Source organism: Trichechus manatus, unplaced genomic scaffold, assembly GCF_000243295.1.
Source record: "Trichechus manatus latirostris isolate Lorelei unplaced genomic scaffold, TriManLat1.0 scaffold00178, whole genome shotgun sequence".
Taxonomy (NCBI): domain Eukaryota; kingdom Metazoa; phylum Chordata; class Mammalia; order Sirenia; family Trichechidae; genus Trichechus; species Trichechus manatus.
The window spans coordinates 1,630,038-1,656,148 of record NW_004444114.1 but is presented as its reverse complement, the minus strand read 5'-3'; the positions used below and the strand labels follow the sequence as shown (position 1 = coordinate 1,656,148).

Sequence of the window (26,111 nt, the reverse complement as noted above, 5' to 3'; positions counted from 1 at the left end):
GTGACTTAAGTTTATTTTAGTTTAGCTACAGAGATCTTTTCCTTCACATTTTTGAGGGCTGGTCTGTCCTGGTAAATTTCCAGAATAAATCTTATGTCTTTCTTTTAAGTAGTGTAAGATCTTGACATACAACTACTATGGGAGCTGAAGGCATTTCTGGCAAGCACAGTGAATGGTTGACTTTTCTACTTGTTTTCATAGTGATAAATATATGGTTAGCATTAAGCAGGAAAAAAAAAAAATTCCCAAAAATATGTGCTAAGCATATCTGAGAATGAATGGTGTCATACAGATATATCATAACTCCTTTCTTCATTAGAAGGTGTTCAGTTCCATAAGGTTCAATCACTCCCACAACATAAAAAAGAGCCAAAGCGTATCCTTACTTGGCATACAGGAAAAGAGAAAGAAAACTCTCTATTTAGAAGCACAGAAAACTACCAACACAACTGTTTTGTCAGATTTCTTTAGTCTTTCTATGTCTCATACAACAGAACTTCCTATAAGCTACTATAAACCATGGCCTTCGGTGAATAACAAGATAAAATTAAAAACGGAAATAAGAGTGCACTATCAAAACAACTTTGCTAAGTGCGTTTCTAAAAGCTGAGCTGGCATCATTGCTCTAAATTTAACATTTCTTCTATAACTCAATTATATGTTTTTATTGTATACAAGTTATCACATGGTTCATTATTCTTTATAAGGACTGCTTAGAAAGAATAATATTTTCTTTCTCTTAGAAACGAGGTAAAAATTTAAAAACGTTATCATTGAAAGGTGAAATGTACAGCAATTGAAAAATAATGCATGTATAATACATTAATACACAGTAAACTTTAAAAAACATTTGAAAGTTTTGGGTTCCATTAAATACTGAATTTCTTTTGCCTTGATTTTTCAACCTAAAAGTCACAATAGGGAATGTTATTAAGCTCTGTAACTGAAATAAAACATTTTGGTCATATGTGATAATGATATCAATGATTTGGCGTTCCTTGAAGCCATGAAAAACTAATTTTCATTCATTTCACTTATTCATGTAATACTCACCAAAATAAAGAGCAAGTTTTTTGTCTACATCATAAACTTTTGAACAACCAAAAAAAAAAAAAAAAAACACTAAGGGTGTTAAATCATCCCTTTTCTGAAAATGGTGTCCAGTCTTGTTTTAGACTTCATATCTTGATAATATTTAGACATATGGAGGAAGAGTTACTTAGCGTTAAAGGATTTTATTACTCTTGCTTTTGCTTCCAAAGAAATATTCTTCTACTGCTGGTCTCAAGCTAGTTTTTATTTAGATGTGTTTTGGTCTAAGTTGACAGTCTTGAAATCTTTCCTAAAGTAATATTTGCCTCTTCAAACATCTCTCTGGCATTCCATTATGGGCACCTGCTGCTGATAATTACAGGTCTGTCTCCTACCCACTTCCTCTGCTTTATGTCAAGGCAAGAATCAGGCTGCTTGATTACAAACAACTACCAGTTAAAGACCACTGCATAGCTCTCTGCGGTAATTATTCAGGGCAAGTTGGGTCTGTGTTTACTGAAGTCTTAACAAAGAAGAAGCAGTTACTTGTTTTAATTTCCTTTTTGTTGGCAGTGTAGCATAATCCATAACATATTTTGGTCACCTTAAAAGTGCCTACAAGAATATTTGATTCAATAATATTTTATAATAATACATTTCACTATACCATTTTCTGGTCTAAAAAACCAAGGTATTCTGTCCAAAGATAATAGGTTCTGGTCCTCCCAAAATAAATTTCAGACAATAGTCAATTACAGAGAAACAACTGGGTTTAATATGCACTTCAAAACAGATTCATTTTTCTTGACTCTGGACCACTCTGTCCCTGCTCCCCCATGCCTACCCCACTTACATATTCATACTCTGCAAGACAGTTATTTACTTTATAGTAGACAGAAATAAGAACAACCACTCTTTAGGGCAATTTTTGGCACAACAATGATCCCAATATAACACAAAATACCATTACCCAGTTGAAAGTTAATTTATTCTAGTGATACTCCATATGACAGAATGCTACATGTGAAGAATTGGAAAGGTCCTCTCGGACATCAGTAGGTACTGTTTGACTTGTAGAACTTTTTAACTCCTGATTCTGTGTTTAGGCAACTTGACCACACTAGTTTGAGTCCAACTATGCTCACGTTGCTTACTTGTCCATTGTCTGGGGGTTACTTGCTTCAACTACATGGGAATCCATGTTCTTTATTACTTAAAAGTCCCAAATTACACGTCAAAACTTTTGAAGTTAGGCATAGATTTCTAAAGGAAGGGTACAGAGGTTGCCTTTTAGCCAGGATCTAAGAGATCATGAGCAGTCACTCCTGACAGTGTCCTTACTTTCTACCTACAAGCTCATCTTCAGGTTGCTCTGTCCAGTAGATCTCAAAGTAGATAATGTAGTGAACCCAGAAAGGTGTAAGCATGAACAAAATATGCATTCATCCATCATCATTCAAAAGATCTATATTACATGCTGATTGTGTGCCAAGCATTGTACCATGTGCTAAAGATCTATGGTCCCTGTCCTCATCAAGTTGACACACTAACTGGGAACACAGAGAAAAGAAGAATATTACAATTGGATATGAAAGCTTTATTAAGGAATGAAGATCTAAACTAAGAAGTAAAGACTGAACAGAAGTCAGCCAGTAGGAAGGAACTAACAATAAGGAATGGAAAGGAAAGACTGTTAGTGAAACTCCAGTGGTGAGGCAACATGGCGGCTTACTAGAAAATCCTGAAGGATGTCCCCTCCTAGGGCTGCAGTGGAACAACTTGTTCCAGATTTGGGAAATGTACATGGTCTGAAGAGGCTATAACCAGAGAGGAGTATTTAGAAATGAAACTAGGAGTGTAAGCAAAAATACCCTTGTCAGCCATACTAAGTTTACATCTTATTCTAGGGGCAATGGAAAGCCATTGCTGTCCCTATATGTGTTATGAGTCAGAATAGACTTAACGGCATCCAACAATAACAAGAAGAAATAATTTTTTTTTTGTTTAACAATTTGGCTTTTTGAATTGTTTTCCTCCACACCCTCAATAAAGTAAAAGCAAATAAAGATATACTCTGGCACAAAACAGACTGTTCATATCAATGAAAACAAACAAAACAACAACTCTGTAATTACATAGCAGAACGTTTTAAGACAGTTTAATATAGGGAAAATTAGTGTCTTGCAGAGCTAGCTTTTATTTGAAACTCTCTCTCTCACACACACAAGCATTGCCTAGAAGAAGGGATTATAAATGCAGACTCATCTTTTTAGTGGTTATGTTTTCTTTTCCCTGAAAATCTTCCAAAAAAAAAAAAATACTACAAACCAAATGTTCTATAAAGCATAAAACCCCCAAAAAACAGTTTAATCAATCATTAAAAGCAGTCTATGCTTTCCTATATCAGGAAAGTATTAGATAAACACACACACACACAATACATTTTTAATTCCCTAAGAGTCACAGAAAGGACACGTTGAATTGGAAAAAGAGAGAGAACAAAAACTGTTCATTATTTTAAACACAGTCACAATAATCACATTCGAGAATGTACATTATTTAAGATTATTTTAAGAAAAGTTTTCTGAGCATAAATATACAAATTCAAGTTAACACTGTACTGTGTTCATTAAATATTTTTTAAAATGTAACTCTTCATATAGCGAACAAATCAAAAAAGACAAAGTAAAGCTACCCAAGAAAGTAATAGTATATTAACATTGCAGGGTAATTTATTCTAAAAACGATTCCAAACTCTAATGCAATAATTGTTTTATTTCAATCAGGCTAGCATCATCTTGTTACTTTCAACATAATTCACTTTCATGATATTACTTCATAAATTTGTACAAATTTATTGTATGGCCAAATACAATGACATTCTTTTTTCGTCTTGCAACAGAATTACATTTTATGCAAAAGAAAAGGGAAAACATACGGAAAATAGTCACTTTAAACAGTTGATTTAGTCTGAAAAAACTACAGTGGATTTAGAATTAAAAATCAAAGGCCACTGGTTGAACTGAGGCATATTTCCATCTGTTATTAATTTTTGAGTTACATACTAAAGACTAGATTATTCATCAAGTCCCTCATGCAATATGTTAGTAAATGGGATTTCGGTTAGTAGTTTAATTGCATAAACTCTGTCCATGTAAGATCCCAATTCATTCAAAACAAGCATTTGCAGTGGCCTGAAATGAATTAAAACAGCTACCAACACCAAAGAGTACTTCTTGATTTTATTAAGAAATACTTGTATGAAAATCTGTTAACATAAAAGGGAGGTCCGTCACTCCACTATGGTTAAATTATAGTCTTCTTTTCTTTTTCTTCTTATTTCTTTTTCTTTTCTTTCCTTCTGTTTCCCCCATTCAAGAAACTCAGTCATGTAAGATTTTTTATTATTATTATATAAAGAAAAATGGATTTAATCTTAAAATAAATAAAAGATGTGATGAGTCAGGTTAGAGAGCTAAATGAATAATTCTGAGTACTAGAACATGTGATGCGAATTCAAGTGAACATTGTAAAAATACTCACAAAGCTTGTGCACAAACTATTCGGGTATATTCTTAAGCAGGGCTCCACCGCTGTTACTTGTACAGGGTTTCACTAATGGTTTGATAATAGAGAAGGGGTTGGTCAGCATGGAGGTTCTCGTAACTCTTTATAGTGGTCGAGCATGACAGCACTGATTAATTACTGCTCTGTTCTCAAAGCACACATTAGATTACTGAGCAACTCTCAGTTCGTCTCCACAATGGTCTCACAGATACAGAACACTATCTGTTTTATCATCACTCATTAAAGATCCTTGGATTTTAATGTAATTTGCAGTAAAACATCTTGTCTTTCAGGTGATTAAAATGAATGTTAAAAAATACTCAAAAGATATGGATATTTTCAATTGTCCATATTATCATTTCAGCACAAATACTTTATTTTGCTTTCAAAATGATTACCATAATAATCAACCTAAAAATATCAGCACATTATATGTTATACCTCTGCTTTTATTTGTTCTCTTTTCTGCAAATTCCCTTCTTATCCCCCTCATTTATACACATAACAGTGAGTACAGAAGGGGCTTCCTGTTGTTTCAAAATACACAGAAAAACTAAACACTGCAGCTAATAGTAAAATATCACTTCACTCTACAGGACTATCCAAAGTAGTGCACATTAATACGTGCTTCTATGGAAACAGCTCTTTCTGAACGCCAGCTTAAGCCTCTCCATATGATTTTTCTCAAATGCTCTCTTTTAAAACCATCACTGGCATTTGTTATCTTCCTGTTATATAGACTGTTACTTTGGTTTCATCACAAATCTCTGCCTGTTTATTAGCAGCCCAGTCACTGCTATCAGATGACTTGTTTTACTTAATGTATATATTATTAGAAAAAATTATAGAACTGCTCTCACTGCATTATATGAAAAAATTCCAACGTACATTTAGCTGACACAGCATCAGCTGCTATTTAAACTGGGCTTAGCTAATGGACTTTTAATGTCAGTGGGGTTATGAGCAGTTACTGGCTATTAGCAGAAATGGCTCCTTTCTATAAAAATCACTTTTCCTCAAGTGCGTTGTTTGAACATTCCTTTCCCTGATTTAGTGACTGTCACTGAATGTAAAACAAACTCAAGGGCTCTGGAATCTGCTGTTATCTTTAAGACCCTCTTTTTAACCTTGCAATTCTGCATTAAACACGCAACCTCCCTCATTAGTATTTAGACTTGTAACAGCAACACTTGTTAGGCATTATTATTTACTTTCCTAGTCTTAGTAAAGTACTAATGTTTCACTATGAAAACCCTGTATCATTGATGGATGATATATGTATAATGCAAACATACAAAACAGTTTTCTGAACCCCAGAATTTATTTGCATACGTTTAAAATCCTAGTTCGAAAATGCCGAATGATGTGAAAATGTATGGCAATAATCAATATATATTTAGATATCAATGTATTAAATAACTATTTATATATTAAACTGTATTTTAAGAAAATATTGAATATAAGAAAGGAAACCTATTATCCTTATATACTGACTAAAGTTCTATACAGCATATTCTTTCATTAGAAACAATCTTTTTTTCCCCTCAATTAACTTTATGTTTATTAATTTAAATAAAGCTTTGGATGTAATGGATAAATCTGAAAATAAAGCCACTGATTCGGCACCTGAGGGATTCCTAGCAAATCAAGAATTCGTCTGCCTGGGAACATAAGTGCATTTGATTAAGAAGTTGAAACAAACCATAACTGAATTCTGGTCAAGGAAGAAAAACACAACTGACCTCTCTTCTTCGATCAGCCCACATAAGGTAACCTCATGCAGAATGCTTACCAGGAAAACGATGTTTTGCCCCAGGTTGAGATGCACTCTCCTAGAGAGCATCCTGAGAGGAAGTCATTCATGTGGATAGAGGATTTTACCCATGCACGCATGAATGAAAGTTGACGTTCTCCTTTGGTCAACATATTATAGTCCACTGTATAGGAAAACAACAGAAGTTCTCTATAACGTATTTAAAATAAGCCAAAGGAAAGAAGTTGAGGTCCCTCAGTCTGTCACTTGCAGGACAAGAGAAAACTTGTTTCTTTCAGATAAATCACGACACTAATGAGTCAGAGGCATCTCTGCTGTGCACTAGGGAAATGACTTATCAACTTGCTTAGCACAAGGCGCCTTTTTGCAGAAAAGTGGGACTACATTTTTCAATCAGGAATCAGTGATTAAATATGATTCCCTATTCAATTAATTCCTTAATGAATTTATTTTATAAGTAAAAATGGTTGGTTTTCGTTTGCCTGTTACATTCTCTTTTTTTTTTTTGAAAGGATATTCGGAAGTCTGCTTAAAAATGAACTCACTCCTAAAACAAAACTGCACACTTAAACACACACACACACACACACACACACAATTTGCATAAGAATTTATATGCTCACAGGGAATTATGACACTAAACCCTGGTGGCATAGTGGTTAAGAGCTCGGCTGCTAACCAAAAGGGCGGCAGTTCGAATCCATCAGGCGCTCCTTGGAAACTATGGGGCAGTTCTACTCTGTCCCATAGGTCGCTAGGAGTCAGAATCGACTCGATGGCAGTGAGTTTGGTGTTTTTTTGATTTATTTGTCTACTCCTTGTCATTCTTCATTTCATTAAGGGTCTGCCTGGAAATACCCTCCTAAGAAATAATTCCACAGTCATTTAATTCAATAAAAAATGATATATGTATCTTCCATGTGACCATCATTTCTAATAACCCCCCTGAAAAACATACATATTGTTAAAACTTTTTATAGTCATTCTTCTACTTTTTTTCATCATGTTATAGTAAAAAAACTATAATTAACGCACCCACTGCCATCGAGTGGATTCCGACTCATAGTGACCCAGAGTAGAACTGCCCCATAGTTTCCAAGGACCGCCTGGTGGATTTGAACTGCTGACCTTTTGGTTAGCAGCTGTAGCATTTAACCACTACACCACCAGGGTTTCCAAACTATAATTATATATAATAAATTATATATAAATATATAAATTTCCACTACTTTTTAAAGATCAATATCATCAACTTTTTCAAAAATGCACTGTACTACATTAAAGATAAAATCTATTTAAGCTAATTATTTTCTGGGACAACTCTCCCTAAGAACTCCAATGTAATTCCAAAAGGAATGCTAGTCAATTTCTACTGTACAGGTAAGATTCAAGATATAACGTATGCATTGCTGTTAATAACGTTTAACAAAACAGCTCAGGAAATGGCAATGTATTGTATAAATACCACTGAAGGAGCAACCATATATTCCATGGTAATACTATTGATTTAAGTCTTGAATCCTCAGATGAGCATATCTTGCCCAATTACGTCCAAGTAAAATTCAAACTTAACTTCTTTTAGTATACACCATGAACTCTAAAAGTTTAAAATTCCATTTCAACCTATGTGAAGCTAAGAAATGGAGCTATTCTGCCCCATGAAAATGACAGAATATTCAGACACATTTTATAAGCAAGTACCTTTTAACCAAATAGCCATACATGTACAATTCCATAAGCATCCACCATATGTAACTTTCTACTCTGAGACTGATCTGTTTAATTCAATCAATTCCTCAATTTAAATATGTTCAGACTAGACATACGAAAACTACATATGAATATCTATAATTTCATTTAATGACTTACGAGAATGATATATTTCATACAGGACTTGTCATTTCAAATATCCAAAATAATTTCAATACTATTACACTGAAGTATTATAGAAACTGCTACATAAATTAAACTTTAAATTACCTACATGTTCTGGAAAGTTTGGAGTTTTTAGAAAATATGTGATTTAAGAATGAACAATGTTATATGTAAAAGAAATTTAAAAAAAAAAAAAATCAATATATTTTGTAATTCATTCATACCACCTGTTACGTGTTCAACACTATGCTAGTTTTAGTAGTACACAGAAACAATAAGGTCTTGTCCCTATCCTTCAGGACTCTGGTACTGCTGGCCTGGAAATGAAATAAAACACCAAAATTGATACGTATCCTTTACTGTTAAATCTATTATACAATAATAATTAAATCATATGTGTTACTCTTTGAGGAAATGTATTATTTGTGTCTGAAAATACATACTGCTAGAGTTTTCTTTTGATGTCTCAATTACTTCCCTTTTAAACACATTTCAAATTCTTTTGCTATGTTAATTCTTTTGCTATGTTAATTGAAGTAGGTGAAAATCAAGGCTGTATTTAGATAAAAGTTTCAAGTCAGAAGGCCTGTTGAATAATATTATTTTGGAACGCTAATCTCGGGTCTCTAGTCCAGATAGCACAAATAATAAGTCATTTGAACATGCCTGTTTTTCCTCAGCTTCTTAGAGCAGTTAAGACTGAAACGGGCTTCTGTTTTCCACCAAGCGGTAGACTCTACCGGTGATGACTGCAGTATGCTAGAAGGAAAAAGCCTTAGCTTCTTTCAGTCCTTGAATTTGATCCCTAATACATTTGTAAGTTTATACTCTTCTTTCACCTTAAGGAGATCCAGAAGGAAGAAGAAAAATTGCTAAACAGCAGTCAATATAAATACTATTTTACTTAGAGTGACTTTAAGACTTGCTAAACTTGAGCACTTCCACTGGGTGGCTACAATGTGTATGTCTGGCACATTCTTTACTCAGGGGAAGATAAAATACATCACTTTTCCTTTTATCAAAAGCTAAACTCAAACGCCAGCATATTACATACAGACATAACATTCAAAGTGAAATTACCATTATTTACCATGTTTTCCTAATCCTATAGTTTTTTTGTTGGTGGTGGTGGTCATAATTGGGTTGTTTGTTCAGTTTTGATTAGAGATATCACAGGTCTCTAAAAATCACACATACTAAAACAGTAACAACAACAATACTCTTGCCACTGGTTGTCATTTTTAGGTTCTGTGAAAGTTAGTAAATAGTATTTGTTAGAGAATAATCTTTTGATCTAGTTCGTGAAAGGATTTTTATGCTCTTTAAATTCCAAACAAACTTGCTAATTCATAGAAAATGGAATGATCCAAAATTGCTTCCTTTAACCTTAATCCTAAACATGAATGTAATTCACCATGACTTTAATTATAAGAGGATATTATTACACCACATACCCTATCATACTGCACTTAACTTGTACTAAGAGACTGTGTGTTATAAATTAATTTTAAACAGTTGCTTTTCTACAGAAACTTTACTCCTGTAGTACTCTTTTATGTTGTTTATTATTATTCACAGTGATTTGCTTGAGTTTGGGGGGGAAAAAACCTTTGTTTCTGTTAATGGACATATCTGCCCTTATAACTGGACTGCAGATGCATTTTAATATGCAAGCACTAATCTGCTTTTATTGGAAAGGAATGTTCATATTTAAGGTTTTTCTTCTGAAGAGAAAAAAAAAAGAGTAGACTTAATAAATTATAGTTGAGTTCAGGCAGTCCATGATTAAACAATCAATTAAGACATTGACTAAAAATGAGAAATGTTAGTATTCATCAATAAACTTGTTAAATGTGCTGAGGGAGTTTTTGTTGTTTAACATCCTTAGTTAGAAGAGGAAATAATACGTGTTCATCTACATGAGGCACTTTTATAGCTCTCATAATTGCTGAGAAATGAAACTAGCCACAGGATTCACATGACAAAATGATTAATGAAGGTAAAATCCCCTACGCTCACAACATTTTAAAATAAATAAGGCTGGTAACTCTGGAGTTAAATTTGATTAATCAACATCATCTGTTAACATTATTATTTTGCACCCTGGTATTTTAAATAACAATTCTAGCAGGCAGGTCAGTATAAGGAAGTCTCATCTGGTTCCCCTCATTTTCATGCTGGACTACCACCTTGGCAAGGAGATGTGGTTAGTTATTTAATTAAAAGAGGATATTCCCCAAACATTGGACTTTTCAGATGTTATACTTCACTTTTGCCTCACAAAGTACTTTTGAATCACTGCTCATCGCTAATAAAAGCTATACTGACATAAGGACACATATCTGCATATTATGCACTTTCAAAGCTATAGTTCTCTAAATTATAACTTCAATTTAAGTAATGTCACAGTAAACATTAACACTATAACACTGTGTAGAAGGCTAGCTATGTTTTAGGCACCTATAAAATCTGCAGACATTCTTCTGTGTATTTCAAGACCCTATATATATTCCTACAGGGCAACTCTTTGGGGGGGCAGCAATACTCAAATGGACAAACCACATATCAACTTCAACCCAAACTTTTTTTTAATTTTGCAATTGTAGTTCAATATTTCCTAACATTTTTTTTATAAAGAGTTTAAATATCTGAAAAATATACGCGTTTTGGTTTTTCATGAAAAGGCTGAAAGTCTTCTATCAGCTCCAAACAATCAGGTAGAAAGGATTAAAATAATATTTTTTGATTTCTGAATTTTTTAGCTCATAGAAAGAAATATTATTATAAAATGATTCATACTGAAGTCTCTCCAAATCTGGAGATGACAAATATTTAAAAGAAGGGAAACAGTAAACTTTCAGTTATTGGATTTCTTTTTCAGAACTAGAAAAAGGAGAATAAGTGTTTTAAAACTGCTCAAGTCAAACTTACTCTACTTCAAAGAAGTACTACAAAAAACAACAGCACTGGATTTCTGTGAGTAAAATATCCTTGAACTAAGTGATACGGGAACAACACCCACAATCTAAGATTCATGTAATGCTCCTCCACAAACACATAAGCAATAACAGATCCAAATAAACAATGAAATCAAAGAAAAGTTCATAGATAGGTTTAAGAAGTCAAGTTAAAAAAGACAGAGACAGAGAGAAATTTGGGACTCTGTAATGGCATAACCAGGCAATCAATAATTAAAAGCAGAATAACAATTTAGTAGGATAAAGATCTGTTTCAATTCTAAGTAACATAAATATCCCCCACAAATCTCTAATTTAATCATAAAAGTCTGCCAGAAAGCAACATTCGCACCAAGCATGCAAAGAAATGACAATAGCCATTCAACAATTAGAATTAAATGTAAAAATTTCAAAATATGTTACCTAGATTATCTACGCTATTTTAAATTATGATAGCAAAACTCTGTTGCAAATATAATCTGAGAAAATTAAATACTTGGTGAATTTGCTTTTGCCTTCAACTCAACCTATAGTTTATGTTCTTTGTGTTATTTTGGCAAGTATTCAATTCCATCCTTTTGACTGTACATTTGTGTCATTTTTCTTTTAAAGTAAAACTGCTGATACTTTCATAAAGTTTTATCATGTTACCTGGGTCTTGACTTTTTTTTTTTTTTTCCTCCACAGACTTGTTTATGGATTTATGAAAAGTTACCTTTCAAAATTCCTTATAAAGACAGAAAGTCAAGGGTAGAACTTGTAGCCAGGACCTAACTGGTAGTGACTTAACATGGCATTTTAAAAACTGATGTTAGGCTCGTTTTCCCAGAGACAGCAGAAAAGGAGGAAGGAGGCTATGACAGGGAGAGCGATCCCCACAGGCTGTTGAAAGAGGCACATACTGCTCAGGATTTTACAGCAATTCACCCCAGATTTCCTTTTTTGCATCTCCTCAGACAGCTCCATTTGTCTCTTTCAGGGAAGGCGAGGTTAGAATTCTGAGGTTAGAATTATTAACCTTAATTTCTTTGATTTCTATACTTCTTTGCCTGTGGTTTACAGAGTTGGAAGTCAAAGAAAAATGTTGTTGTAAATGCTTTACATGGATTCAGTCAATCCTAATAAGACATCCTACGTATTATCCTCATTTTACATTTGAGGAAATTGAGGCACAGAGAGGTTAAGTAACTCACTCATGGTCACACAGCTCCGAAGTGGTGGAGAGAGGATTATGAAGCATTAATATCCATGCTGTATTCAAAGAATGGATATATACTTGCTAGAAGCCTTTAGCTTGTTCCTCCCCAAAGCCTGACCAAATATTTTTAAATTAAAGTAAAACACAGTTGCAATGCAAACTCGGCTTCAAAAATACCCAACTTCCAACAAAATTGTTACCCCTAAGTATTTGTGTGTAAGAATTCTGGAGCCCCTCACCCCAAGCACTAGCCTGATCACGTTTACTATCTTTGAATCCTTGGACCCAGAGAGTACTATACCGTGTTGTTGTTGTTGGGTGTCGTTGAGTCAGTTCCTACTCATAGCGACCCCACGTACAACAGAATGAAACACTGCCCTGTCCTGCGTCATCCTCACAATCTCTGTTATGCTTTAGCCCATTGTTGGAGCCACTGTGTCAGTCCATCTCACTGAGGGTCTTCGTCTTTTTCGCTGACCCTCTATTTTATCAAGCATGATGATGTCTTTCTCCAGAGACTGGTCCCTCCTGATAACATGTCCGAAGTACATGAGACAAAGTCTTGCCATCCTTGCTTCTAAGGAGCATTCTGGCCATACCCACTGTTATATTTCAGAAAGTGAATTATTTACTATATAGTACTTTTGTAATTCTTCCTTGAGAGCTGAAACTGTCTTGTCCCACTCTGTGTCCCTGACACATAGCAGAGTCTGGGCCATCGTAAGTCCTCAATAATTATTTAACATTATGGGGACATTGGTGGTTTAGTAGTAGAATTCTAGCCTTCCATTCAGGAGACACAGTTTGATTCTTGGGCAATGCATGTTATGTGCAGTCTGCAGGGGAGGCTTGTGTGTAGCTGTGACGCTGAATAGGTTTCAGTAGAACTTCTAGACTAAGGTGGACTAAGAAGAAAGGCCTGGTGATCTACTTCTGAAAATCATTCCATGAAATCCTATGGATCACAATGGTCTGATCCCCAACTGATCATAGGGATGGCACAGGTATGGGCAACATTTTGTTCTATTGTGATGGGGTCATTATGAGTCCGGGGCCTACTCCATGGCAGCTAACAACAATTGTTTTAACTATACTTCTACAAATGAGCTAATAAGCTTCTAACTTGTGGGAAAACGTGAACAAGATCGTTTGTAACTGCCACAAATGCAGAAGTCAAACTGTAAAAGATGTACGCTAAAACTGCAAGGCAAGAACACCTGCTCAATCCCCACCCCTACCCTTTGCCCATTATCTTCCTGAAGTCTTTGCAGCCTGTAATTTTAATGTTGCTTCTGAGACTGACTCCCTCTGCTGCTCCGGAAAAGCCATGACCTAAATCAGGAAAGTGCTAAACGCAATTAAGGCCTAAATAGAGCACACTCTCGCTGTCTGCACTAATTGGAGAACCTAGCATACATTAGAGAACAATTATTTTTAAGTCTCAACAATAATTCTGAATAAACTGAGAGGGTTGGCCTAGTAGAGCTGACGCCTAGTTCTTGTCCTTAGGGGGTTTGCTTAAAATAAATCAGCATGAATTCTGATTCTGACATTCGGACAACCAGCTCCCAAATTACTATGAGAGATGCTGGAGGACCATGTCTTGTTCGACTGAATATCCAGTATCCGGAACAGAAAAGGCTACAGAGTCAATAAATGTTTGTTATAATCTCGTGATTCCTCACTCTTTGTAATACTTGAAAATTTGTTCTCTGAAGCCTTTTAAGCATTCCTTAAGCTAAAATATGAAATTATTTTTGTAAACAAAGATAAACAAACCTACTTTTCCTTACCACATTTATATTCAAATTAAATTCATCTAATCTCTCTGCTCCTGAAATGGAAGAAGATATAGTAGAATTTTCACTGAAATTCAGTTGTCTTCATGCCAACTGTCCATTTGCTTCATACCAGTATGCATAAACGCATGGTAGTAATTCTTATAATTTGTTGAAAGTATGCAATTTGTTTTTAAACATTATAAATGAAGTTAAGATAATAGAGAATTATCCCTATATGATTACAGTCTTCAGAAATTTTCTGTTCTGAGTTTGGTGGTGTTAACATTCACAACACTAGTTGGTGCTAGATAAGCAGCATATCAGTGCTGTGTAGTCCAGAACTAAAATCCATTTATAAAACAAGAGGGCACTAATTCTAAGGCACAACTGATCAAACACACACCTACCTACACACACACACACACACACACACACACACATATTCCCTTTTCCTAGTGAAGTCTTTCATTCTTGGAAGTCAGAAGTACCACAGTTCCCCGGAGCTAGGAGTTTCCAACAGTCCTGAATGAAAAAATTAGGACACAGCCAGAAAGGAGAAAGCTGTTGCCTCAAGCCTACAGAATGTCCCAAAGACCTATTTAAAATGACTGCTTTCTTTATACCACAGTTACAAAAGTCAGTACACTCACATATAATGCCCATTTTGTTTTTTATTTTAAACCTCTGTTGTTTTCCTGGCCATCCATGAAGCGATATACATTGTTTAAAACTTCTGATTTTTGCAGTACTTCTCCAACAACAGAATAAAAACTCATTTACATTATAAAGTGCTTAAATTAACTTTCACATCTTAATATGTGTTTTCATTTATAAATATAAATATATTTAATTCCTATTTTTAAGTCCTCACTCACCAAAAAAAAAAAAAAAAAAAAAAACCCCACTGCGGTGGAGTTGGTTCTGACTCATAGCGACCCCATAGTACAGAGTAGAACTGCCCCATAGGGTTTTCAAGGCTATAATTTTTAGGGAAGCAGACTGCCACATCTTTACTGGCTGTGCAGCTGGTGGGTTCGAACAGCTGACCTTTGGGTTAGCAGCCAAGCGCTTAACCACTGTACCACCAGGACTCCCTAGCGCATGAAAATCATACCTGAGGAAGCAACAACCTCTTTCATTGTCCCCAAGGTTCTAGTCCAAGGAGAGAAAAGAAGAAATCTGAAGGAAAAAGGAGGTCTAATAATTAGATCATGTGTGATTCTGAGAGTAAACAGTAGTGGTAGTTAAAAAGTAAACAGGAATGGGGAGGGTGGAGGGGTGGATTAAAGTGGTGGCGATAGCAGCTGATAGCTGATAGTAGAGTTTGGTGCTTTACATTTCCTTTGAAACCTAGTAGAGAACACAGAAAAAGCTGCTATCTATGAACATGGAGGATCACAAAGATAAAAGTGGTGAAATAGTGCATTTCGGAAACCACAAGGTACTAACATAAATGAACAGCTTTATTCACCAGAAACTGAAGGAACTATATAAACTAAATGGAGAAAAACTGCACTGAAATGCACACACCAGACAGAATGCATTTGATTTTTCCTCCTAAAATCAGAAGAGCAGGCCAATCCTCAATCTTTGGCTTACCTGGTCTAATGGGGCGGGGGGTGCAAGAGGCAAATGCTCAGTCTCTCTGTCCTAAGCGTCTTTTCTTTTAATCTCTTCTCCTTTCTTCTTTCAGTATTAATCCACTTATAATTCCCTGTTTGATTATCTTTATTGATCGTTTTTCCTACCCAGTCTTTTTAATTTGGCTGTTGTAAGCTCTCGGCAGGGATCCTACCTCCTGTTTGGCAACTTTGCGGACATTAACTTGTCCTTTTCCCAAATAAGTCTCTCAAACCCGCCCCCCCCCCCCCCAATCAGGGCTCAGTCAGTTGTGCGCCCAATAACAGCAGGCGGATTCCACTGGGAGTCACAAGGGTTGACTCCGGGGGTTGATTTCACCGCTATTCATCAGGTTGCTCTCTTAAGCTTCCAAACACCCCCAGTCTAAGCACCCTCGGCTGCTGCCCTGGGAGCTTCTAAGTAGTTCAAGAAATCTACAAATAGCTCAGATGATTCTCAATAGAGACTCCTTTGTAAAGACAGATGAGCTCTGGAAGAGCGCAGAAGAAAATCAGGGCAGAACCTCGGGGATGGGAGGCATCTGGCAAGAAAGGAAGGAAGGATTTATGTGCGTGGCCACTTAGCAGGGCAGCAGGAAAATTTACTCCCGAAGTAGCTATCGCTAATTCACAAAGCCTCGCTAATCCCTTACCTCCCCGCCCGGACCACACTCGCTTAGACTCTGAGCTCCCCTCCACCTCCAACGCCTCCCCGCCCCCAGCGCCTCTCTCAGCTACGAGGGAATGCAGCTGGGAAACGCCTGAGTGTCTGAGCATCTCCAAGGACTTGGAACTACCACCGCGCCTCCTCTGCTCTCCAAATTTGGAAAGAAGAAAGTGTAACTGAGGTGGGGGGATGGGGGTCCCTGAATTGCCTCCGAATGCTGAATAAGCTTACTCCATATTGCCAGGAAAACCTGAGCTGCCTACCGTGAGCATTACAAAACCATTACAAAACTGAGCAAAAAGATTCAGATGGGCGTTCAGCTTGGCAACAGATTAGAGGCCCAGGTGACCCGAGATAGACACTGGAGGGGCCAGTACTGGCACTTTGCTCCCCTTCTCCCTTCCACTAAGCTTCCCCGGCTCAGAAGGCTTGGAGCCACCGCTACAACTTCAGACTCAGAGGGCGAGAAGGGAGCGGGGCGATCAGCCCTCAAGACGCTGCTACTCCCTTACCCACCTCCAACTCCCTCCCGCTCTGTTCCCAACCCCGGCTTTCCCCAGAGCCCAGCCACTTATTTTAAAGCTCAGACGCATTAAAATAAAATGTCAGAGTTATAAACTGGCCAGCTACCACGAGGAGTTTCGGATTAGTCTGAACGACCAGCCGGTCTCCCCAGAGCTCTGGGGTTTTAACTTTCTCCGTCTCCTGTTGGGAGGGGGTCAAGAAAGGTGTATGAGTGTGGAGGCATGCACAACCCCCGCCTGCCGCGAAGAGCGGACGCGGTTCTGGGTGGGCAGTATATTCCACAGTGGCCCGAGCAGCAGCCGAGGGGCAAAGGCGCTTTTGGGTCCTCGGCCTTAGTGGACACTTTTCCTTAGCTGAGTGCCCTTGGGCTTCTGGCGTGCTCAGAGACGCAGTGAAGATCCCGCAACCCCAAACGTGGTACAGCACGGGGATCCTCTGCGCACCGCGCGCATCAGGCGGCATCTATGTATGACATGCCACACAGGCACCCGCACCAACAGTCTCTCCAAACCTCTGTATGTACAAAATGCAGCGGTGTTCGGGTGCGGGGCAGAAAGTGCAAGATACCTAAGGCACCCACATGCCCAGAGACGGATGCATGTCCACACCCCGTGCGTCCCTGGTCCATCCTTGCCCATCTCGGAAGTTAGATTTAAAAAATAAGAATGATCAAAGCTTCTTGACTAGTTGGGAAAGTGGAATTTAAAGTGGTTTCCAGTTGAGAATAACGCGGCGAACTGAGGAAGCGAGGAGAACCGGGGAGGAGGAGAGGAAGAAGGAGGGAAGGAAGAAGCGAAGGGAGGTGGCCGCGGAGCCTGGCGGACCCCCTTACCTTGAGCAGCCCAGCCGGTGCCGCTGGCGCTGAGCAGGGCCAGGGCAGGTAACAAGAGCATTTGCAGCACGTATCCTAGTCCCAGTCCGCAGCGGGCCGCTGTCGCCCTCAGACCTTTCCTCATCGTCGACAGAGGTGTGCGGGGGGTAGCAACAGAGAGACACGCCAACAGGAGAAAGCCACACAGGGCAGCAGCTGAATCCGTGCACCGCGAAACAGAGTAAATAACGATAACCAAGCGCCGCACTCCACTTTCTCCAAAGGCAGGGGCCAAAAGAGGTGGAGAGGAGACGCCGAGGAGGAGTTTGAAGGTTCTTCTTTCCCTGTGCCTTGTAACTGATGTCTCCCGTAAGTGGCTGCGCTGCCCCCACTTGGGAAGTCCGGGGAGGCGCAAGGCGACCACCTCCACCGCTCCTCCTAGTAGCAGGATCAGCCGCAGCTTCGCCGTGCGCCGAGTCTGGACTGCTCTCCAGGTCCCCACGCCAGAACAGAACACACTCAAGCGCGGGGGTGGGGGAAGAAATGGGAGGAGGAGGGAGCAGAGGGACGGAGCTTGGGCACGGTGAGGCGCTCCCTTCTCCAATCTCAGTGTTCTCACGCCGGCGGAGAGGCGTCCAGGCTGCCGCGGCTGGGTAGCCAAGGAGGGTCACCTCCTAGTAGGGGGCGCAGAGGTCCGCCGCACGGCGGTGGCGGGGTTCGCGAAGGAGGAGGAGTGTAGGGCGCAGCCCAACACCGCGGAGAGTGTAAGCTGCGGCGGGAGAGCGCCCGGCCGTGTTTTGTAAGCAAAGGTCGGAGGGAGAAGCACGCCCTGCGCTCGAGGTGGAGACCGGCTGCTCGTTTTACCCGTGTAAGCTGGGGCGAGACAGATCTGCAGAAAGAGGCGGCTGTGGAGAGTGGGAGCGCGCCTGCTACCGCGGTGCACAAGAACCGGACTCAGAGAGCGCAGCAGGCGCCCCCCAGGCCACTTGGCTCTGTCCACTGTAGCTCAGCCTACCGCCTGCTAGCTTCTCCACCGCGCCAGTTAAGCCTGAGCCAGATTCCCCAGGACCGAACTCTCTGTGCGGCTTTGGGGTCTTGCGGTTGATTAAGCCGGCTACAGGCTCGGCTGAAGTCCTGCGTTGTGGGGAAGAACGTATGAAGCTTTTGCGGTGCCCCAGCCCGGCGCTGTCTTGGGGTTGTCACTGCCACGGAGACGGCTTTATACCCAGGAGCCTTTGACCTCCCTGCAGTGGAACAGAAACTAAAAGCTCTATGAAAACTCATTCTTTAATAGTGTTTTCTTTGCGTGCTTCTTGGTGGCTGGCAAGGTTGAGTATGTAAAGGGTGGTGAGACTATACCGAGAGAAAGTCTCCCAGAAACAATGCACAAGAAAATTTGCAGGTAATCACTTAAAGTGATGGTGGAACCAATGACATGCTTTCCAAATTCCTAACAGAAGAATGTAAGGAGGACTCAAACTATCATGAAATATTTACGTTTCTCTGGTAAAGAATTGTCTGGATAGTCAGTTGTGAATCTGGTCTAGTGAAGGAGGAGGAACGTAAGAATGGGTAGGTAAATTAAGGAAAGGCTAGACAAAAGGAAAGTGAATGGGTTAGTAAAAGTGAATGCTGCCACAGCCAACATTCTGGGAAGAAACAAACCACTTCTTAAGATTAGAACATTTCTAAACTAATAAAAAAAAAATACCTCAGAGAAATTTTAAGTTCTCCGTGCCAAGTGGAGCATGTGTGTACACACACACACACACCCCGCCCAGACTGGAGGTCTAATATTGGCAATGGTCATAACTCATTCTGTGACATGGACCCAGGTAACCTTTATGTGGCTCAGTTTCTTCATCTGTGAAATATTTAAATGGCTTCAAAATTTTTTTCCGTTCTAACATTCCATGATCTGTCTGCCCAGCTCCATCTAAACCTTTAGCCAATAAGACCTGTCTTGGATGAACCTGATAACTCTGAAAAGTTCATACTGGCAAAGACATTGACAAAACTGGCTATTTCCTGTTTCCATGGAGGCTTTGTCCGCCATGCTAAATATCTCTTCTTTACCTTCTCCTTACAAAAGGATATAGTGATATTGTGGCAAGAGGGTGGTTTCTGGCACCAGACTTCCTGGGTTCAATTCTTAGAGATTCCAATTACCTGCTACTGATATTAAACAATGAAGTAGGTGACTCAGTTTCCTAATCTGTAAAATGGGTCTAATAGCAGTATTATTTTATGAGCTTGTTGTGAGGATTAAATGAGTTAAACATATGCAAAGTGCCTAGTGCATACAATTGTTAGCTCCTATTTTTATCATTGATGAAAGATTCCCATCCACCTCCAGTGCTGTCCAGTAGCACTTTTTATGATGAGGGACACTTTTTGTGATGAGAAATTGAATTTTTAATTTTGTATTTAATTTAATTAACTTAAATGTAAACATTGACAAGTGGCTAGTGGCTATGATGTTGGACAGTGCAGATATGGGCTACTCATAACCTGCCAATTATTTTGACAATTACATCAGCAGGAGAAATTATGATTATATTTCATATTTATCTTTTCAGGTTTTCCAAGAAGAACAGAAGCTTAAACAACGAGAACAAAACAAACACCCATACTCACTATTAGCAACATCTAAAATTTATGCCTCTAAAATTTTATTGCCTGTCTTTTCTAACTAGAACATAACTCTTTTAAGGAAGTGACTTTGCTTTGTGGATTATTCCATACCCAGCTCCTAACTCAGAGCCTGGTGTTATATAGTTGGTACTCACTCAATATTTGTCAATTGATTGACAAAAGACTCAATAAAGAATCCTCGAAGTCTATATCAGTTAAATAAGGTCCAATATGTCACGTAACTGTTTGGCAAATTGAAGTGCTCAGTGACAGACACTGCATGAAATTAATACCTTGAAAGAGAAAGTAAGAGACAAGAGAGGAAAAAGTAGTTCAATACTGATATTCAGCCTAAAGAGGGCAGGAATGGTTTGAGAAACGATATGTCCACATGAGGTGGAAAAAGGAGAGGAGAGTGAGAGCACTAGAATAAGGGCAGGAAAAGTACCAGCAACATAGCTCAGCTTATCAGGCAGGTAAGTTTCCTACAATCTGTGTTTGCAGATAGATCTTGTCTTGTGTATTAATTAACATCATGCCCGGTTTTGTTGACTGTCACATTTCTTCTTCATGAAAGGGATAAGATTCTTCTTCATAAGAGATCAGAATGCCAAAGACTTCTCAGCTTAGGCTTGCTAACCTACTTTATTCAGATTTGGGCTCAAATGTCACTCTGAGAGAGGCTTTCTCTAACCAACATACCTAAAACAGCATCCAGCCCATCACCTTCAAGTGTATTCAACTGCTTTGATTTTCCTCTGGGATTTATTTTATGTACATATATGCATGCATGTGTGTATGTACATATATGTATGCATGTGTGTATGTACATGAGTATGTAAATCTATGCATATATCACCTCTCCAATAGAATGTATGCTTCTCAAGGGGAGGAATTTTTTTCCTATTACATTCACCACTCTATACCAGGAACCTAGAACACTGCTGGCCACATAGATGTTGTTGTTAGGTGCCATCAAGTCGATTCTTAGTGACCCCATGTGATAGAGTAGAACTGCCTCATAGGGTCTTCTAGGTTGTAATCTTTACAAGAGCAGTCTTCCAGGTCTTTCCCCCATGGAGCCACTGAGTGGGTTCAAACCAGCTGCCTTTCAGTTAACAGCCAAGCATTTAAGCATTGCCCCATGAAGGCCCATCGTAGCTGATCAATAAACATTTGTTGAATATTTAGTGGATGAATGGGAGCCAATAGATTTTAAAACTAAAGTTAAGTATTGGATTAAAACTTTTTTTTCAAGATGGATTTTCAAATTACAAATAGGCTTTTCTAATTGTTGAATAAAGTTTGGAAAAATTGTACCCCAAAATTAATCTGAATATGACTTTTTTAGAGTTGGAATACCGTAGGTGTTTAAGGAATAGACATGAAATTCATCTCATTTTGAAAAATAAAAAGCTTCATTTAAATCCATATACAAGGGCTTCCTTTTTCCTGGCTGCAGTGAGTGGAGAATTAACTCTGGGATAATAAATCCCAGTGACAGGTGCTAATGGGAATTAAGCATGCAAATCCCTTGCATATCCCTCCAGAAATCTACACCAAGAAAACTATGCTATTTAGCATGTAGGGTGCTTAGCAGTAATATTATTTACTCTAAACTAGTAAGGAAAAAGAGTTTTCAGCTTAAAACTTAAGAACTAAAAAAAAAAAAAAAAAACTAGAAATGTATTTGAATTCTAGAAATAATATTTTACTTCGTTTTGTCTCTTTCCTTGTATGTTTGTCTACTTTCTACATTTTTAGAAAAATAAATATTCATATGAGAGCTATTATTAACTGGCAACATAGAAGAGGGAGGATTTAAAAGAATAAAGAGGATGGTGTTGTAACTAGGGTTCAGGGGGTGAGAAACAGCAGGTAACTTTACTGCTAGACATCAGCTAAGGAGAGCCAGATGGTCCAGATTCAATTGGTTAACCCCCCTTCAGCCTCAACCCACAGAAGGGAATTTGGCCTGCCGTAAACCTGTAAACACTGGGGTTTTATGCGTTTTATTAATTGTATTAGCACTCTTGGTTGCAAGCGATAGAAATTCAACTCAAACAAGCTCAAGCCAAAAAGATAATTTATTGCTTTACATAACTTAAAAGCTATAGATAATAATAAGCAATATTAATAATGGCTAGCATTCATTGATCACTGTGTATCAGGCACTGTTCTAAGCTCTTTACATGTGCTATCTCACATGTAAATAATCTTAGTAAAGATTAAAGGAAAGTACTCTGAGGGAAAGAAATACCATTACTATTCCCATTTCATACACGAGAAAACTAAGGTGAGAATGGTGTGATTTTGCTAAAGAACAGCCCCTTGTAGATTGCTTTTTCCATTAATTAACTGGAAGAATTGACTTCCTTTCCATTCCATTCAATTCAGAAAACTTTCATTTAACCACTTTTATAGTTAAGACCCTGTTCCAGGATCACTGGAGAAGACCATGCATGAGTAATAGTCCTTGTACACCAAAGGCAATATAGGTAAGTAAACAAAAGGATTCTGAAAATGCTATGGGAATACAAGGATATGAGAAAAATACCACCTGTGGAGTCTGGGAAGACGATCACCTACAAGTAAAACATAAATATTGAGTATCAGTAACGTTTATGCTTTATACTTATCTAGCACAATGGATGTACTTGTCTCTAACAATGAGATATCTGGGAATAGGCAGTCCAGAGCTGCTATGTCAGTTCAACTTATGCTCTTTTTATGTCTTGGCTCCATGTTTCCTAATATATAGCTTTTATTCTCACAGTTGCTTGATGGCTTCTTTACCAGCAGGCATCACGTACCACCTTACAGCCAGGACAAAGAAGGAACGACAAACCCACGGGGCATATAGCCAAGTTAGGTGCTTTCCAGACAACTTTTCTGGGAGTTATAAGCCCAAGCAGTTTTCATTTTCTTGATGGCCTGTAAAATGTTTAGCCTAGACAAATCATGGGTGGTGGATGAGGAAAAGGTATTGTGAAGGCCTGGTCATCTCTGCTGGACATAATTCTGTTGGAGAGGAGGGACAAGGAGAACGTGCAGAAAGACATGAAGACAGGAAATTATAGGGTATATTCAGAAAATCGTAGGTAGGTAGAAGGGGCTACTGGGTGGTGCAAAGAGTAAAGCGCTTGGCTCTCCTCCTTTTGCCTTTTGACTTTGCAGTCCTACCCACTTCCCTGCCTCCCTGATGGTAGACTTAACCATGAAACTTGCTTTTGCCAGTGGAATGTGGGCAGATGCTGCAGAGTGCCATTTGCTCACAGAGGCCTCAAGAGGCACTGTGTGCTTCTATTTGTTCATATGTTCCTTCCATTAGTCATGGAGGAACATTCCCCATGTAGCCACCAATCTAAGGCAAATAAGAGACACATAGCCTGGGGCCTGGGACATGAAGCCTGGAGTGTAGAACCCAGAGTGTGATTCCAGTACACCTTAGCCAAGTTGTAGCAGAACCAATGATCCATGAGCAAGAAAAAACTCTTTTTTTGTGTTAAGCTACAGAGATCTCGGGTGATTTTTTAAATGCAATCTTATAGTAGCAAGTGGTGACTTACATGCTTAGTTAAGAAATCATGCCCTCAGATTAAGTTCAAGACAAATCAGATGGTAATTCCCCTTCTAAAGCTAATAAACTAAAAGAAAATAAGACAGAACCCAGGATTAAATAAAGTGATAGTGAGAAGTGCAGTGAGAAGTATGTTATAGGAGGTGAGAAGAAAGGTCAATTACTTCAGCCTGGGGGATCAGCTGAGTCTTAAATGAAGCCACGTAGATCAGAGCCTTGAAAGATAAATAGAATTTGTATTTGCTGAAATGGAGTAGAGGACATTCTAGCAGAAGAAGCAACTCGAGCAAAGGCAGGAAAATGTGAGACATGTATGAGTGGCTTAGTTTGGAACCCAGAAAGCATTATACTTAATACTATATCTAATTATAATTTTAAAAATTATAACAGTTAACATTTTTGAACATTCATCAGTCAAACATCTTTTAAGTATACGTATATGTGTTTATCTAATACACGCAAAAACAATATGTATGAAGTACGTACTATTATAGTATTATTATCCTCATTTTAAGCATGAGAAAACCAAGGTTTAGAAGGATTAGGGAATGTAGCTACATTAAACCAGTATCAGATTAGGATCTGAAACAGAGTTTATCTGGGTTCAGATAAATACCTTTAGGTCGATTTGGAAAGGAAGATAGGGCCAATTTATGAAAGGCTTTACATCGTTTACTATGTGGTCTATATCACTTTATGCACGTGCTAGAAAGCTTCCAAAGGTCTTTGGTCAATGATATACTTGGGACTTTAAGTAGCAAAATTGGATGATCATGTCTACCAGCAATGTTCAAAACATACATTAAAGTAGCAAGAAAAATCATAGAGTGCCCATTTAGGGCTATATTCTAGGAATCAAGATGAGAACTAATGAGAGCCTGAATTTAAGCAGAAGTAAGCAGAAAACAAATGACGGGAATGTATACACAGGTGTCCAATTGGGATGTTGGTTACTACTTCCAGAACATAGGATGAAATTTTATATTATTAAATATTCATGATATACTTAAGAATAAACTATGTAATCTGAGAAGGAGCCCTGGTGGCACAGTGGTTAAGCACTCGCCCGCTAAACAAAAGGTCAGCTCTTTGAAGCCACCAGCCACTGCATGGGAGAAAGATGGGACAGTCTGCTCCCATATTTACAGCCTTAGAAATCCTACAGGACAGTTCTACTCTATGCTATAGGGTCACTATGAGTTGGAATCAACTCGATGACAATGGGTAATGGGTATGTAACATGAAAGCTACTTTCAACAATAAACTACTCTCAACTTAATGAAAGATATTAAGGAATTAGAAATAAATTTAAAGGGTGAGAGGGACACATTAATTTGTTAGGACTATTTGTGTTCTTAAAATAGTTTGGAAGCAATATTGTAAAGATTCACCACCATTTTGGTTATGTAGCTAGATGATTTGTTTTCATAATCCCTAATGCTATGCCTGGCACAGACAAGGTAATCTATAATTTTTTTTTTTTCTAGTTTAAAAATTTTTTTTTTTTAATTGTCCTTTAAGTGAAGGTTTACCGAACAAATAGTTTCTCGTTAAACAGTCGGTACACATATTGTTTTAGGACATTGGTTAACAACCCCAAGACACGTCAACACTCTCCCTTCTCAACCTTGTGTTCCCTATCACCAGCTTTCCTGTCCCCTCCTGTCTTCTAGTCCTTGTTCCTGGACTGCTGTGCCTCATTAGTCACGTTTTGTTCTATGGGGCTGTCCAATCCCTGGCTGAACAGTGAACATCAGGAGTGACTTCACCTCTGAGCTAAACGGGTGGCTGTGGGCCATACTCTCGGGGTATCTCCAGTCTGTCAGGCCAGTAAATCTGGTCTTTTTTTTTGTGTGTTAGAATTTTGTTCTCCATCCTTCTCCAGCTCTGTCCAGGACCCTGTGTTGTGATCCTGGTCAGAGCAGTCAGTGGTAGTAGCCGGGCACCATCTAGCTGTACTGGACTCAGTCTGGCGGAGGCCTTGGTAGCTGTGGTCCATTAGTCCTTTGGACTAATCTTTTCCTTGCATACTATTCTCTTCATTCTCCCTTACTTTTGAAGGGGTGAGACCAGTGGAGTATCTTAGATGGC

At 38.4% G+C, this 26,111-nt stretch overlaps 1 protein-coding gene across 2 annotated transcripts in view; it reads right to left on the bottom strand.

Annotated features, from left to right (window-relative positions):
* UNC5C (unc-5 netrin receptor C) overlaps window positions 1-18,285 on the bottom strand; it is a 437,515-nt gene extending 419,230 nt beyond the window's left edge. The window contains exon 1 of one of the 2 annotated variants that reach the window (XM_004387005.1): window positions 17,828-18,285. In XM_004387005.1, the coding sequence (XP_004387062.1) occupies window positions 17,828-17,951 (124 nt within the window). In that variant the 5' untranslated portion in view covers window positions 17,952-18,285. The remainder of the gene's footprint in view (window positions 1-17,827) is intronic. The other variant, XM_012558632.2, reaches the window with a different exon arrangement.
* Window positions 18,286-26,111: the final 7,826 nt, after the last annotated feature.